General features: G+C 35.3%; 1 protein-coding gene across 2 annotated transcripts in view; it reads right to left on the bottom strand.

The window, feature by feature from the left end:
* Positions 1–18,082, bottom strand: part of BANK1 (B cell scaffold protein with ankyrin repeats 1) — a 308,047-nt gene that overhangs the window by 219,828 nt on the left and 70,137 nt on the right. For both annotated transcript variants that reach the window (XM_035030170.1, XM_035030171.1), the window contains exon 3: positions 3,866–4,020. In XM_035030170.1, coding sequence (XP_034886061.1) covers positions 3,866–4,020 — 155 coding nt within the window. The remainder of the gene's footprint in view (positions 1–3,865; positions 4,021–18,082) is intronic.

Here is an 18,082-nt window from a genome sequence, read left to right as displayed (position 1 = left end):
GAGAGCCACTTGGTTAAAGAGAAAAGATGTCTTTCGGTCACTGTAAAACCTTACAACCAACGGGGTAGGACTCACAACATAGACATTTTAGGCACTGATACACACAATAATCTTTTATTGCTTTTCCTGTATCTTTCAATGAAGGCACAGGATCAGATTTTAAATTAAGGTTGGTTACCAAGAACTAGTGTGAGATTTGGTATGAAGAATAAGTGGGCAGTGCTGTTAGCATCCGTATATTATTTTAAACTGTATCTGGGGCCAAGGAATGAATGGGTCGGAGGTACCCAAAGTCTTGCGGCTTTCCCATGGGTCCTTAGAATCATACCGCTGCATATAGTCTAAGGGTTTCTTCTAGATTTGTTGACTACATAATCAGGTCTGCACTATGGATTTGGAGACTCACATTACAGTTGTAGCTACAGAAGTATGTCAAGGAACAGGTCAAATAAAACAAAGATCTTTTGTAGCGAATATGCATGTCCTAGGATTTAGATACAAAGACAATTCAATGAAATTAATATATAATAATATAATAACATATTATATTAATATAATTAATATAGATCCAAATGTTGATAAAGCCACTTAAAAGGCCTTGCAAATTATACTATAACTTTAAGAATTAAATTTGCTCAAGAAGTCAACAAGTGACTGGACTGGTTTTAAAACCGTTTCAGTCTTATCAGAAAAGCAGCAGTGGGACAATAACATAAAAATAAAGAAATATCAGTTAATCATACTCAAGGAAGTAAGAGATTCGGGGGGGGGAGAGAAAAACTGAGATTGCAATAGACAGATTTCTATCAAAAGGAAGGGAAAATGATAGATTGCAGGCCTGCCTATACAGATAAAACAAGATATACACTACATCAAAAACTAATGATGTAATGTATGGTGATTAACATAACATAATAAAAAAAACCCAACAAGATAAAGAAAAGAAGCTCATTCCTAACTGCTTCTTAGGATGGTGCTCTTGAAGAGGAAATAGTGAAGCCATTCATGCACCTGTGACCAGGGTTGCAGAAAAAACATACGAGGCACAAGGCATCAGAGAGCAACCTACAATACTTCCAACAGGGCCCACTGAGGAAAACATTTAGAGGTTCCCTCTTAAAGCTCCAGGTAAAATCCATAAAAAAGAGCGACTAGATTCACTGCTTATAGATTGTGCAGTCCTAACAAGTGATTCTAGAACAACCAGGTGGATTGCAGAGAAGCCTCTGAAGGGGGGTGCTGAATTCTTGATGCCATTATTAGGTGAGTTGAAGGTAACTTATTACTGTAAGGGCCATAAATATATCTCCTATCCTCGGAGACACAATTTAACCTTGGTACTATTGACATTTTTTGGAAGAAGTCATTGTTGTGGGGACTACCCTAGTATTATAGGATGTTTAACAGTATCTGTAACTTCTACCCACTAGATGCCAGTATCAATCTCCCAGTTATGACAACCAAAACTGTCTGGAGGCTTTGCCAAAAACCTTCTGGGGAAAGAGGGGCAAAATCACTCCCAGATGAGAACTACCGCTCTGAGGGAATTTGCCCAAGGAATTAATGAAGTTAGGACTTTGTAGTAATACACAGCACAGGAAAGAAAAGCTGGTAAATAGAGCAGGACCAGTTCTGGTTTAGATGTCTTCCAGTGGAAAAATGCCTCCCAGGTGGATTTCTCACTAGGGACATAAAGTTGGATAAGACTCATTTATACAATGAATGTGTTTGGCAGGCCTAGAACTTGTTGACTTCCTACCTCTCACGATCAATTACCATGCAAGAAAAAATCAAGAGGAATATGCTAGAAAAACAAATGTGTTGGCTCATAATAAAAAAAATTAAAAACACTAAAATATAGCAAAGAATGCTAATCCTAGAAAAGGTAATAGAAGAGGCCAAATTGAGTAGCAGATTTAAGCTGTTAAGACTTATCCAGGTATTTTTCAAAAAGACAGGGAATAACCTACATAAAAAGAACATTGGAGGAATATCTTCACTAGCACATGAGACACAATGTTGAAGAAAATATATATCCTGCTGTTTTTAAAGTGGCACAAGATTTTCAAGGCCTATGAAATCCAAAATCCAAGGGAAGGAACAATGCTGGGAAAGATTAATAGGCAGAAGGATCATTACTTCCATGCTCCTGGGTCAAAAGCAGTAGCAACATCGCCTGCTGCCCCAGGTAATGTTGATTCTCCAGAACAGATAAGGGAACAGGGAGGGAACTTCTCTAAGAGGCAGGTCCAGACCCAAGCAATTTCACAGCAAGAGGCTGCCGCAGGAGAGACCTTAACTCCCCCTTAATCAGAGAGAATGAAGGTCATGCCATTATATAAAACTCCTACCCAGCTCAGCGCTGGCATGCTGGAAACACAAAACTGTAAGGGAACTCACTAGATTTCGAAGGTGCTGGGTGTGAAAGAGGCATGTGTCAACTAAGACCTGGTGACTAGCAATGTTAGTATGCTAAATGTCTAGATTTTGTAAGACGGTGGCGAAGTCTCAAGTCTCACTTAGTGGGAGAGGGGGCCCTGTTCTTCAGTGGTCTCTACTTACCCACTAATTGGAAGATGTCTCAGAAATGAGTAAGCTTGAGGTTGTGCTTTCAGACAACTGGCATAGACTGAAAGTTATCCTGGCAAATCTCAAACACCATTTTCACTCATTTGGCTACAAATGATCTTTCCTTTGGTACTTGGCCATTGTTACATGGACTCAGATTGCACTAAGATCTAGGTTCTAAGAACACAAGATTTTGGCTGGAATAACTATCTTTCATCCAGAGATCGGTTTATTTTGAATTTTTTAGTACATGTGGCTGGCACTAAAATAATCTTGTATGACCTTCCAACTCTTAGGATTCCTTAAAAAGTGGGATACCAAAGAGAGATGTGAAAGGTAGTGTCAAAGAAGTTCTTGTCTCTCTGGAATTGATAGCATAATAGCTTAAAACAATGAGTCTTCTGCTTAGGGATGGGGTCTGAGGATGAAGGAATTACATTTTGCCCAACTGCACAGGACTGCTAGTACCAGCAAGAACAGGAGATTCTTTTCCCAAAGACAGCTACTAGCAAACAGACAAATGCAGCCCCTGTCACCCAGTGGCATAAATCCACTGGCTTCTCCCAGAAGGACCCTTTCATGCAACTTCCAAGGCTCTCCCGTTCTCCTGTATCTTTGGCATGTTCCACTGAAGGACACCACAGACACTGAGGACCAGCATCTTTCTATTGTCTGGAGATTATGTAGACCCAGTTTTGGGTCAAGCTCTACCAGTATGTTTATTTTAGTAGTTCATTCCAATGATGACTTAGGAGGAAGACATGTACTCATATAGTCACCTTCTCAGAAATCCACACTCCATCCCCTGCTACATTATCCTTTTATTCCTGAAAGGACCACCTCATCTAGGTGGTCCTTTAATACATGATTTCCACTTAATAATGTAGGCCTTTAATACATGATTCAGAATTGAAAAATCGGTGATCCTAGAATATAAGTATTCTCAAATCCTATTCAAGAATATGTTTCCATTTATAAAAATAAAATCCTTGATCTGGTTAATATGAATCCAACTTTTATTTTAAGTGGCTTGGTATATATAGCAATTATATATCTTTTGGCAACATGTAAAATACCACTTGATAAAATTAGGCTTTCATATATTCTCTAATATTAAATTATTCAACAAATATTTATCAAATGCCTACTAATTGCCAGATATTGTTCTGGGTTCTGAGGACACAGCCATGAACAAAGTAAACAGAAGTGCCCAGCTATGTTAGAGCTTACATTCTAGTGAAATGCAATATTTATGAAAACAATAGAGCCAGCCACTTAAATAAGGTATTTTACTCACCTCACATGGAATTTCAGTAGGAAGCACCATTGCCAGGGGTATGGTGTCTCTTGAAGCTTTTGATAATTCTTCAATTTCCTTTCTCTTACTTATTTCCCCAGAATGTTCCACTCCTAGGTCTGTTGGAATATTGACCTCAAGGTAGTCGTCAGAATCTAGAGAGAAGTTCATGAATGTGAACTATATCATGATTATAACATAGCTAAGGTTATATTATTTCCACCATTGTTATAAAAATTAATTGCTAAATAATTAATTTAATTAATATACAGGACAACAGAATAGTTTAAGATAGCTGAATGTTAATAATTAAAATAATGTTTCACAATTTAACTAGTATTATAACCTTAGTGACTAAACTACACCAACTATATATGTTCATTTATTAGTTTAAGGTTTTCTCTCAAAAAAAATCTAACCACCATTTAACATTTTTCTTAATATTAAATTAGCAAACCTGAAAAAGATGAAACTATCTTTTTAATTACTGTAAATAAGAAAATTTATTTTATTTTTATTTATTTTTAAGATTTGTATTTATTTATTATTTGACAGAGAGAGACTGTAAGAGAGGGAACACAAGCGGGGGCAGTGGGGGAGGGAGAAGCAGGCTTCCCGTGGAGCAGGGAGCCCGATGGGGGGCTGGATCCTAGGACCCTGGGATCATGACCTGAGCTGAAGGCCGACACTCAACCGACTGTTTGGTCATTTTTGTGATTTTGGCAATGTGATTTTGGCAAAACCCAGGCGCCCCATGGAAAATTTATTTTATTTTAAATCAGAATAATTATTTACTCCTTAAATATATTTCTAATTTTTAAAAACAAAAAGCACAACTGGGAAACACCACTAAATAAACTAGTATATCCATACAACACTGGTTTAATAGTGAAATATTAATGTTCATGCAAATGTTTATATGTTCTGTGAAAAGTACATTTGTTCTATATCAGATAAGCTAGGTTTCTTTACAGCAGTATTACTAAGAACAGTGAAATATGCTAATGTGAGTTTTGAATCTCAAGGGGAAAGAATATTTGATTTCTTCTTGTTTTAACATTTAGTAACTTAGCATTTGTTCTCAAATGTTAAAACAGTTTTCTCTATTGAAGAAAAAAAAAGTTGTGTTAAGGGTGATGGATAACTGTTTTATTACTCAATGTTTCAAAGCTTAAAGCATCTCATTAGGGTACAGATCAATGTGGCTGAAACCAAGTCTCTAGCAACTAGATCACATGTGTAAACTCTTAGGTCAATTCCAAAAGTATCCCTCAAATCCATAAAGAAGAGAACTGGAAAAAAGGAAAACAGCCCCTGACAGCTAGAAATTGCTCTGACCCTGTGTAAAAACCTTGGTGTTGCTGGGAGCTGGCCCAATGTTCTCCTAGTGAAAGCAACATCAGACATGGCCACCCTGTCACCATGATGGATCAAGTCAGAGATGAGAGATCACTTTGTAGTCATGTCTGAATCCAAGCAAAAACATGAACATTGCCAAAATCACAAAAATGACCAAACATCCCAAATCCTAGCTCCTGTCAGTAGCTATTACTTCTTTGCCAATTTCAGCCTTAGCCTCTCTTTTCATTTTGCTTGCCCTCTAGATAGGGTAAACTACTCCTCCCAGTTTGCCTTGGATTTTCCTGGTTTGGCCACTGAACATGTTGTGTCCCAAGAAGCCCCTCAATCTCAGGCATACTGGGATAGTTGGTCACCTAATTTTGGATAAAAGTCATTAATATATCAAATCAGAAAATGACAACTGCTTTTTTACAGCAAGCAAACTATTGCAAAGCCTTGCTTTCTTTTTTTTCAGATTCATCTTTATTTATTTATTTATTTTTATTATTATGTTATGCTAATGACCATACATTACATCATTAGTTTTTGATGTAGTGTTCCATGATTCATTATTTGCATATAACACCCAGTGCTCCATGCAGAACATGCCCTCCTTAACACCTATCACCAGGCCAACCCATCCTCCCACCCCCCTCCCCTTTAGAACCCTTAGTTTGCTTTTCAGAGTCCATCGTCTCTCATGGTTCATCTCCCCCTCTGCTTTCCCCCCCTTCATTCTTCCCCTCCTGCTATCTTCTTCTTTTTTTTTTCTTTCTTAACATATAATGTATTATTTGCTTCAGAGGTACAGATCTGTGATTCAAGTCTTGCACAATTCACAGCGCTCACCATAGCACATACCCTCCCTGATGTCTATCACCCAGCCACCCCATCCCTCCCACCACCCCCACCCACTCCAGCAACCCTCAGTTTGTTTCCTGAGATTAAGAATTCCTCATATCAGTGAGATCATATGATACATGTCTTTCTCTGATTGACTTATTTCGCTCAGCATAACACTCTCCAGTTCCATCCACGTCGTTGCAAATGGCTTTCTTGAAACCTCCCTCAAATCACTTAACAACAAGCCTAAATCCTATAGTCAGTCTTTTCTAATACTCTTTCACTGAGATGGCCCATGGTTTTCTATGGTGTGCCTTCCCTTCACTGCAGGTAGCAAAAAATCCAAATAGTTCAAGTATAGGTGTGTTCCTAGTGGTGTGTGGCAAAAGGACACCGACAGGATAAAAAAGATCAAAGACAATATAGATGGAAGCAGCTGTCTATCTCATCCAAAAAAAAAAAAAAAAAAAGTGAAGTCACCAGCTTCATAGAGGTAATTCTATCAGTAAAGCAGAATAACAAAAAAGATGCCCTCTAGAGAGGAGCTATCCCCATGCCACATCTAAGGACAGTGCTTTTTTTTTTTTATTGCTGTCCTATGAAAGTTGCAGAATAAAAGCAAAAAAAATACCCGGGATTTCCTGGTTCTTCCAAGTACTAGTCTTCCTTGAAATGAAAAATAGCCTTTATTGACAAACCATGAGAGACTCTTTTTTTTAAAAATTTTTTATTGTTATGTTAATCCCCATACATTACATCATTAGTTTTAGATGTAGTGTTCCATGATTCATTGTTTGTGCATAACACCCAGTGCTCCATGCAGAACGTGCCCTCCTCAATACCCATCACCAGGCTAACCCATCCTCCCACCCCCTCCCCTCTAGAACCCTCAGTTTGTTTTTCAGAGTCCATCATCTCTCATGGTTCGTCTACCCCTCCGATTTCCCCCCTTCATTCTTTCCCTCCTGCTATGTTCTTCTTTTTTTTTTTTTTCTTAACATATATTGCATTATTTGTTTCAGAGGTACAGATCTGAGATTCAACAGTCTTATACAATTCACAGCACTTACCAGAGCACATATCCTCCCCAGTGTCTATCACCCAGTCACCCCATCCCTCCCACCCACCCCCCACATGAGAGACTCTTAACTCTGGGAAACAAACTGAGGGTTACAGAAGGGAAGGGGGTGGGGGCATCGTGTAACTGGATGATGGGCATTAAGGAGGGCATGTGATGTGATGAGTACTGGGTGTTATATGCAAACACTACATCTGAAACTAATGATGTAGTATATGTTGGCTAATTGAATTTAAATTAAAAAAAGAAAAAAATAGACCTTATTTCTCTAACAATTTAAAATAGTTTCATTAGCAGTTTCATTTTCTCTCTCTCTCTCTCTCCTCCCCCCCCCCACACAAACGTGTGCACGCACACATACACACACCAAAACAGTAGAAGGAAGGTTGTGTAGAACTGGCTCAATCATTTTGTGAATTGATGAAAGAACAAGGAAATTGATTTTATGTAATCACCTTAGAAGGAGGTGGAAGTTACTCTACCACGGCAGTATCTAGATGTTTTCTGCTAAATTCTTTTGTGGCATTAGGTTAGGAAGATCTCTTTTATTTACCCTGAGGACATAATCATGACCGTACAAAAAGATTTATTTCCATGAACATTCACACAAGTACTGTTTATAATGCAGAAAATTGGAAGCAGTCTAACCAATAAAGGACTAGATAAAAATATGCACTACGAAAAAGATACTGTCGCCAATAAAAATTCCATCAAAGAGTATTTACCAATAAGGAACAAGTTTATAATATAACTGAAAAAATTCCAAGTTACAAAATTATCAATTTAGTAGGTTCCCAATTTAATAAAATAAAAAGTATAGGACTTCTGGTTTCAGGTTCCACATGTAAGGAGCTTTGGAAATCACCACTCCTAACAAAAAGCTGAACAGACTGAAAAATCAACAACTCTTCTTTGATCCTTAAGAAAGGGGTGACAAACTGCTGTCCCCAAATTGGAGAGACAGTCAGGCAAATACAGGGAGTCTTAACTTACAGAGTAAAGAGTCAGCAGTGAAAGCCACCCCAGGAACCAGTGCCAGGGTAAGGAAACCTCAATTGTAATGGATGAATTGTTGGATGCTCAGTGTGGACGTATCTGAGAGTTAAGAACTGCAGGCAAATAAAGGAGGGGCTCCGCATTATTTTGAGATTTACCTCCAGGAGCATGACTAGATTCCCACAGAAAATACTAGAGAAAATTCCCCTCTGCTTCCAGCAATGGGAGGGAGAAACCATTTCAAAATACTCCAGAGCACTGTTTTTCTAAGAAAGGTTTGTCCTCAGGGCAGACTGGTTAATGACAGTCTAAACTACTGGGGTATTATCAGAGTCTAAGTGACCTGGGGAAGAGAAATAGCCAACAATAGCCCACTGCAGCCATCTTGTCACACATAAGGGGGGAGAAAAAAACTAAGGAACTCGTGTGAAGTTCATGGTCCAGAGGTATAGGTTCACTAAATGACTGAGACCTAATCATAGGACTCTAGAAAGTTTCCCCTACCCCCATACCTCACTACTATGTTACTAAAGGCCTATTTATCACAGTTCCTTTTACCTAGTACATCATGTTTATTGAGAAAAATTGGAAGGCATATCAAAAAGCAACAAAACAAAATTTGACAAGGCAGAGTAAGCATCAGAACCAGATATGGCAAGGATGTTGGAATTAAACTTAAAACAACTCTGATTCATATGCTAAGGGCTCTAATATATAAAGTAGACACTATGCAAGACAGATGGGCAATATGAGCAGAGTAATGGAGCGCGTACAAAAGAACCAAAAAGAAATGCTAGAGATTAAAAACACTGTTACAGATATGAAGAATGCCTTTGATGGGTTTATTAGTAAACTGGACATGACAAGAAAGAATCTCTGAGCTAGAGAATACATCAATAAAATCCTTGAAAACTGAAAAGCAAATAGGAAAAAAATAAACTAAAACAAAAACAAAAACAAAAAATAGAACAGAATATCCAAGGACTGTGGGAAACTACAAATGTGTGACATATATGTAATGGTAATACCAGAAGTAGAAGAAAAAAAGGAACAGAAGAAATATCTTAAAGAATAATGACTGAGAATTTCTCCACTTTAATGTCAGATAGCAAATCGTAGATCTAGGCAGCTCAGAGAACACCAACTAGAAAAATTCCAAAAAAGGATATCATCTTTAAACTGCAGAAAATCAAAGATAAAGAAAAAAGAAACCCTAAAGGAACATAAAGAAACAAACAAACAAACAAACTTGCTTATAGAAAAACAAAAACAAGAATGATATTTGACTTCTCCTTAGAAACCATGTGTAAGAAGAAAGTAGAGTGAAATCTCTAAAGTGTAAAAAAATAATAATAAAAACCCACAAACACAAAATTCTGGACACTATGAAACTATCCTTCAAAAGTGAAAGAGAAATAAAGACTTTCTTTGAAAATCAAATATTGTGATAATTTGTTGTTAGTAGACCTGCCTGCAAGAAAAGTTAAAAGAAGTTTTTTAGAAAGAAGGAGATAATATAGGTCAGAATCTGATCTGTATAAAGAAAAGAAGAGCATCAAAGAAAAAATAACTGAAGGTAAAATAAAAACATTTATTTTTCTTATTGGTAATTGATCTAACAGATTATAGTTTGCCCAAAATAATAATAGCAACAGTGTATTTGAGTATGTATGTTTATGTGTATATGATATGTACATGTATATGTATATATAAAAATGAATGACAGCAATGATACAAAGGATGGAAGGGAGGAATTAGGATTATTTTGCTATTGTAAGGTAATAATACTATCCGTGAAATGGTATAGTGTTATTTGAAAGTGGACTTGAACTAGTTATAAATGTATATAGCAAACTAGGAGAACCACTAAAAAATTGGGGAAAAAAAGGATAACTGATATACTAAGAAAGGAGAGGAAATGGAATCATATAAAATGCTCACTCAATTAAAATCACAAAAGACAGATAAAGAGTGGAAGACAAAATATGAACAAAGGCAAAGAACAAGGGAAAAAAAATACCAGTAATGAATATGGTAGGTATCAATCCAACCATATCAGTAATCATTTTGAATGTCAATGATCTAAATGCACCAATAAAAAGACAGACATTGTCAAAGTAGATCAGAAAATGAGACCCAACTATATGTTGTATATAAGAAACGTACTTTAAATATAAAGATATATAATGATTAAAAGTATATGGACAGGGAAAAATATACAATATTAATACTAATCAAAGAAGGAGGAATAGCTATATTAATTTCAGACAGAGCAGACTTTAAAGTAAAGAAAGTTATCAGGGATTAAAAAGGACATTATATAATGATAAAGGAGTTTCTCCAAGAAGACTTAACAATTCTTAATGTGCATGGGCCTAACAACAGAGCATCAAACGGTGTGAGGCAAAAATTGACAGAACTGCAAGTAGAAACAGTTGAATCCACTATCATGGTTAGAGAATTCAATACTTCTGTCTCAGAAATAGATCCAGCAGGCAGAAAGTCAGTAAGGATATAACTGAACTCAATAGCACCACCAATAAACTGCATATAATTAACATCTATACACTAATTCACCCAACAACAGCAGAATACATATTTTTCTCAGGCTTACATGGAACATTCACCAAGGTAGACCACATTCTGGGCCATAAAACACATTTTGACAAATTTAAAAGAAATGAAGCATACAGTGTCTGCTCTCAAACCACAATGGATTAAATTAGAAATAAATAACAGAAAGATAACTGGAAAATCCCAAAATATGTGGAGATTAAACACTCTTCTAAATAACACATGGATCAAAGAATAAATCTCAAAAGAAATTACAAAGATATTTTTAATCAGAATGAAAATTTAGTCTTGAGTGCATATATTAGAAGAGAAGAAAGATCTAAAATCAAACCCAAGTTTCTGTCTTTTGAAACTAAAAAGTGAAGATCAAATTAAATACAAGCAGAAGAAAAGAGAAAATTAGAGCAGAATTAGAGTAGAAATCAATGAAATTGAAAACAGGAAATCAATAGAAAAAAACTAAGAAACCAAAAGTTGGTTCTTTGCAAAAATCAGCCGAATTGATAAGCCTCTAGCCAAGCTTACTAAAGAGTGAGAGAGGCGAGAGAGAGAGAAGACACAAATTACTAACATGAGAAATAAAAGAGGGGGAGGGGACAGCACTGTAGATCCCATGGACACTTTAAGGATAATAAAAGAATACTATAAACAACTCTATGTCAACAAATTTGGTAACCTAGATGAAACGGACCAATTTCTGGAAAGACATAATCTCTCTAAACTCACACAAAAAGAAATAGACAATCTGAATAGGTCTTCAGCCAATTTCTATTAAAGAAATTGAATCAATAATTAATAACTTCCCAAAACAGAAAGCACTAGGCCCAGATAGGTTCACTGGTGAATTCTACCAAATAATAAAGGAAAAAAATTATACCAATTCTTTACAATTGCTTTCAGAGGCTAAAAGCAAAGGTAATATGTCCTAACTCATCCTATGAGGCCAGCTCTACCCTAATACCAAAAAGTTACAAGAAAGAAGGAATCTTAGTAGACATATAAAAAAGACATTACAAGAAAAGAAATCCATAGATCAATCTCTCATGAACATGGATGCAAACACCATCAACAAAATATTAGCAAATTGAAAGCAAAGAATGAAAAGAATTATACACCATGACCAAGTGGGATTTATTCCAATTTTGCAAGTTTGTTAAACATTCAAAAATCAATTAGCATAATACATCACCTCAATAGACTAAAAAATTAAAAAAATCACATGAGCATATCAATAGATGCAAAAAAGTACTTGACAAAATCCAATACTAAGTCATAATAAAAACTCTCAGTAAACTAGGAATAGAGGGAAACTTCCCAAACTTGATACGAATCATCTGCAAAAAACCTACAGCTAACATCATTCTCAATGTGAGAAGCTCAAAGCTTTTCCACTAAGATTATGTAGAAGGCAAAAATGTCCCCTTCCACTATTCCTTTTCATCATTCTACTGGAAGTTCTTGCTAATACAACTAAGGCAAGAAAAGGAAACAAAACACAGATTAGGAAGGAAGACATAAAACTTTCTTTGCTGGGAGAAATATAATTGTCTATGTTGTAAATCCAAAAGCACTGACAAATTCCTGGAACTAATAAGCAATTATACAAGGTTGCAAGATACATGGTTCATATGCAAAAAAAGTAATTGTTTTTCTATATACTAACAAATTTGAAAAAATTTGAAAAAAATCCAATACCATTTCCATTAGCACCCCCAAAAGTGAAATACTTAGGTATAAATTTAACAAAATATGTACAAGAGCTATATGATGAAAATTACAAAACTCTGATGAACAAAATGGAGAGATAGTCTATGTTCATGGATAGGAAGACTCAATATTGTTAAGATGTCAGTTTTTCCCAACTTAACCTATAGATTCAATGCCATCCCAATCAGAATCTCAGCAAGTTATTTTATAGATATGGGCAAACTGATTCTAAAGTTTATATGGAGAGGCAAAGGACCCAGAATAGCCAACTCAATATCGAAGGAGAACAAAGTTGGAAAACTGACACTATCCAACTTCAACACTTACTATAAACCTACAGTAATCAAGATAGTGTGGTCTTGGCAAGAAAACAGACAAATAGATGATTAAAACAAAATAGAGAGCTGAGCTGAGAAATAGAGCCACATAATAATAGTCAATGGATCTTTGACTAAGGAGCAAAGGCAATACAATGGAGCAAAGGAAGTCTCTTCAAAAAGCGGTGCTGGAACAACTGGAAATCTACATGCAAAAAATGCACCTACATACAGATATTACATCCTTACAAAAACTACTCAGAATGGATCACAGACCTAAATATATAATGCAAAACTATAAAACTCCTAGAAGATAAGAAAAGAGAAAACCTAGACAACTCTGAGTATGGTGATGCCTTTTTAGATACAACACCAAAAACATGATCCATGAAATAAATCCTTGATAAGCTGGACTTCATTAAAATGAAAAAAAAAAAAAAAAAAACAAACCTCTGCAAAAGATAATATCTAAAGGATTAGAAGATAAGCCATACACTGGGAGAAAATATTTGCAAAAGACACATCTAATAAAGGACTCTTCTGAAAAATATTCAAAAATCTCTTAAACAAAAAAACAAACAAAAAACAAACAAAAAATTACCAAAATTAGAAAATCAGCCAAAAATCTTAAATACCTTACCAAAGAAGATATACAGGTGGCAAATAGGCATATGAAAAGATGCTCCACATCATATGTCATCAGGTAAATGCAAAATTAAAAAAAAATTAACAGTACACATCTATCCATTAGAACAGACAAAATCTGAACACTGACAATATCAAATGTTAGTGAGGATTTGGAGCAACATGAACTCTCATATATTGCTGGTGAGAATGCAAAATGGTACAGCCATTTTTGAAAATAGTTTGGTGGTTTCTGACAACGTTAAACATAGTCTTACCATGTAATTCAGGAATCATGCTCCCTGGCATTTACCCAAATCAGTTGAAACCTTATGTGAACACAAAAACCTGCCCATGGATGTTTATAGCACAGCTTTCTTCATAACTGCCAAAACTTGGGAGCAACTGAAATGTCCTTCAGTAGATGAATGGATAAACTGTGGTACATCCAGACAATGAAATATTATTTACAGCTAAAATGAAATGAACTATCAAGCAATGAAAAGACATGGAAGAACCTTATATGCATATTACTAAGTGAATGAAGTCAGTCTGAAAAGACTACATACTGTATTATACCAACTATATGACATTCTGGAAAAAACAAAACTATACAGACAGTAAAAAGATAAGGGGTTGCCAGGGGTCTGGGGTGGGGTGGGGGTGAATGGGCAGAACACAGAAGATTTTTTTGGCAGTGTAAATACTCCGTATGCCACCATAGTGAAAGGTACTTGTCATTACACATTTGTCCAAACACATGGATTATACAATGCCAAGAGTGCACCCTAAAATAATCTGTGGACTTTAGGTAATTATGATGTGTCAATGCAGATCCATCCTTAAGTGGTGGAACATTCTGGTGAGTGATGTTGATAATGGGAGTAGGTATGCATGTTGTCGGGGTGGGGTGTATGGAGTATATGGGAAATCTCTATCTCCCTCATTTTTCAAGTAAACATAAAACTGCTTTAAAAAAATAAAGTCTTTTAAAGTATACATATATAGAACTATGTGGTAGGGATTTAAGATACATTCTTGAATGCGTAAGAATACATTGGCCATATATATATGTTGAAACCTCATGTGACTGGTAGGTAAGACATATACATTGGCCATATATATCTGTATCTATCTATATCTAATATATATATGAGAGTTCATGTTGCTCCAAATCCTCACTAACATTTGATATTGTCAGTGTACAGATTTTGGCTGTTCTAACGAATAGATCTAATAATATATATATAGACATAGATGTATATATATTATATATAGACATAGATGTATATATATTATTAGATCTATTCGTTAGAACAGCCAAAATGTACATCTATAGATATAGATATAGATGTACATATTCCATTAATATCAAGAGTGGTTATTTCTGACTGATGGGGTTATGGGTAATTTTATTATATATATTACTAATAATGTTAATAATATTTAATATACATAATATATATTTTGGTTTTTCTATAATGAAAATTATTTGTTTTACAGATTGAACTATATACATTCCTCAAATAGTTGAATGATTTGAATGATCAAGAATAACGGATGAATAAAATTAACTGATTAAGATTATAGACTGAGCACATGTTTTTTTTACCCCTCCTCTACACATGTAAATGAAATAATAGAAAAGATTATTTTCTTTATGGGTCATGACAAAAATGGGTAGGAAGCACTGCTCTGCAATTAGTATGTGAAATGAATCAGCTTTTCACAAATCATCTCTATGTTAAGGTGATCTAAACAATTCTAAAATATATCATCTAGAACAAAGGTGACTCTCCTCTTTCATTTTTTTTGAATTTTATTTTATTATGGTATGTTAATCACCATACATTAGATCATTAGTTTTTGATGTAGTGTTCCATGATTCATTGTCTGCGTATAACACCCAGTGCTCCATTCAATATGTGCCTTCTTTAATACCCATCATCAGGCTAACCCATACCCCTACCCTCCTCCCCTAACTCTCCTCTTTTAAAATGAATTTAATATTAGGCAAAAATAACTATAGATACCCTAAGGCAAGATAATTTTGTGTATTTTTCTTAACAACCAATAAAATTGCACTGCAAACTAATAAATAGTAAAGCTTTGTAAAATAATAAAGCACTAGAAAATAAATTTTCCTTTATGAATTAAGTCACAAAAATGGGTATATATGTAATTTTCTTAAAAATATTTATTTATTATTTCAGAGAGAGACAGAAAGAGAGAGCAGGGAGGGGAGAGGGGGAGAATCTCAAGCAGACTTCCCACTGAGCATAAGCCCAAGGCAGGGCTCAATCCCAGGACCCTGAGATCATGACCTGAGCTGAAACCAAGAGTTGGATGCTTAACCAACTGAGCCACCCAGGTGCCCATATATGTAATTTTTAAAGCTTGCCATATGCTTTCCAAAACAGACACTCTTTAATAATATTTTTTTCAAGAAGTATAATTTTTAGCTTAGATTTTTAAAATTTTGTTTCTATTTATTTGTCAATTGATTAAATCCTCATTTGACATGAGGACAGGTTTTCAGATAATCAACAAAACTAGGTGAAGACTGGAAAAAAGTGGAATCTTATTTTTATCATATTTGAATTGCTTTTGTTATATTGATTTGGAAAAAAAAAAAAGCGCTATTCCTCCAAAGACTCTTCAAATCTGGCAATAGTTAACAGACAAACCAAAGGTTCACTTTTCATCATAAATGTTTTGGAAACAACAACAATAACAAAAACTAATCTAGAAGAAATATACCTACTACTAATAAAACCCTCTTGTCCTCCCAAGTAACCTTGGGAAAAGTACTATGTATTATGAACTTCAGTATCCTCAATTACTTAACAGCATAAATAGTGCCCTTCCTGTTGGACTGTTTTCATTACATTTAATAATATGTATGATGTGTCAGGCCTAAAACAGACATTCAATTTTAGTTTCCTTCTCTTTTTTCTGATTTCTTACATCAAATGAAACATAAAACATAAAACAACATTTTATATTTTCAAAAGATTCTAAATCAATTTTTCTCAATTTATAATCCAACTATTATTTAGAAAGGATTACATTTCCCTGGAATTTCAACAACTGAGTATCATTGTTTTTGTCAAATTTATAATCTTGGTAAATGATTCTATCATCACAGTACTGTTGATTTTATTAAGTGTGCTTAAGGCAGTACAAAACCTAGCATGCTTTTCTGGAGTTTTAATGATCAAAACCAAAACTATAATACTCTACACCATTCAGGGAAGTAAACACATAATTTCTCCAAGAGGTTAAAAAAAATAAATGTCCTGTACAAAGAGATGTAATTTTTACCAACATATTGGTCTAGTCACTAGTATTCTTAAACAATCTTTTTTTTTTTTTTAAGATTTTATTTATTTTGAATTGAGAGAGAGTGAGCAAGAGAGAGAGCATGAGTAGAGAGAGGGGCAGAAGGAGAGAAAGAATCAGACTCCCCTGCCTGCATGAGCTGGCCTGACATGGGGCTTGATCCCAGGATCATGACCTGAGCCAAAGGCAGATGCTTAACTGACTGAGCCACCCAGGCACCTTCCATTTCCACATTCTCAAACAATCTTTGTTGTATGTTGTACATTATAGTGGACACTAAATAAGAAATATTTCATTCAAGGCTACCTCCAAGACAAAAATAATACTGATAACAATAAAACTTCTTACCTACCAAACACATACAAAGATGAATATTACTCAGTATAGCCAAGGAGATGTTGGTCTCCAATAAGAAGATAAATCTACTTTGTTTTAAATGCCCATTTCTTTCTTGGCACTCTAATTGCACAAACTCTACTAGCTAAAATCTCTCAAACGTTAGCATGAATGTAAATTTATACTTGACTCTTAATATTTTCCCTTTTAATTTTAGTTCATAACATGTAGGGATACTTCTGAGGCAAAGCGTGTGTAAGGAGATGCTTTCTTTGGTGGCTTGTGTGTTCCATTCTTACCTGCATTTCCATTTCATTTTGTTTATTATATTTTCTCCTTTTTCCTAGCGTTTCCCTTCCCTTTTCCTAATCCATCACCTACTACCCACTCTTCCTTTAAGGGGCTTTTTTCTACTGACCTCTTAGTCAAACTTGCTGCACAGAAATGGTACTATATATACATTGCAACTCAGCGTGTGGTCTTCAGACCAGTGGCCTATTAGAAATGCAAACTCCCAGCCTCTGCCCTGGACCTGCTAAATCAGAATATACATTTTAAAAGGATCCCCAGTGATCTGAATGCGCAATGAAGTTTGAGAAGCAATGTGCAGTAACAACTTCTACCTTAGTGTGATAACTTTCCATTACATTATCATAGCATAAACCATTAACTGAAATTATATCATGTATTTACTTGTTTCCTTGTTTCTTGCCCATCCATCTAGAAGTCAAGCTTTTGAGATCAGGCAGTTAGTTCTTTTCCTTCACCTCAGCATCTCCAGTGCATACAAAAGGGCCTTTCACAGAGTAGATGCTGTAAGTATTTGTTGCCTGATTTAATGACTGAATTAATCCATGACTAGCTTTTATTATGGGGGCGGGGGTAGTAGTGGCTTGAATTTCAAGGCCAGTAATTTATCTAGTACACTGTCTGCCTGACTGTCTTAAAAGGGTACATCTGTGTTTCAGTCAGTGACTCTGAAAACACGGAACTGAACAAAGCTAGAGAAAATCACCATAGCTTAGAAAGCACTAAGCTTGCCTCTCTTCCTACACATTT

Source organism: Mirounga leonina, unplaced genomic scaffold (assembly GCF_011800145.1).
Source record: "Mirounga leonina isolate KUSES-001 unplaced genomic scaffold, KU_Mleo_1.0 Mir_357, whole genome shotgun sequence".
Lineage (NCBI taxonomy): Eukaryota > Metazoa > Chordata > Mammalia > Carnivora > Phocidae > Mirounga > Mirounga leonina.
Note: the sequence above shows the minus strand (reverse complement) of the source record. Positions and strands in the feature narration are given on the sequence as shown.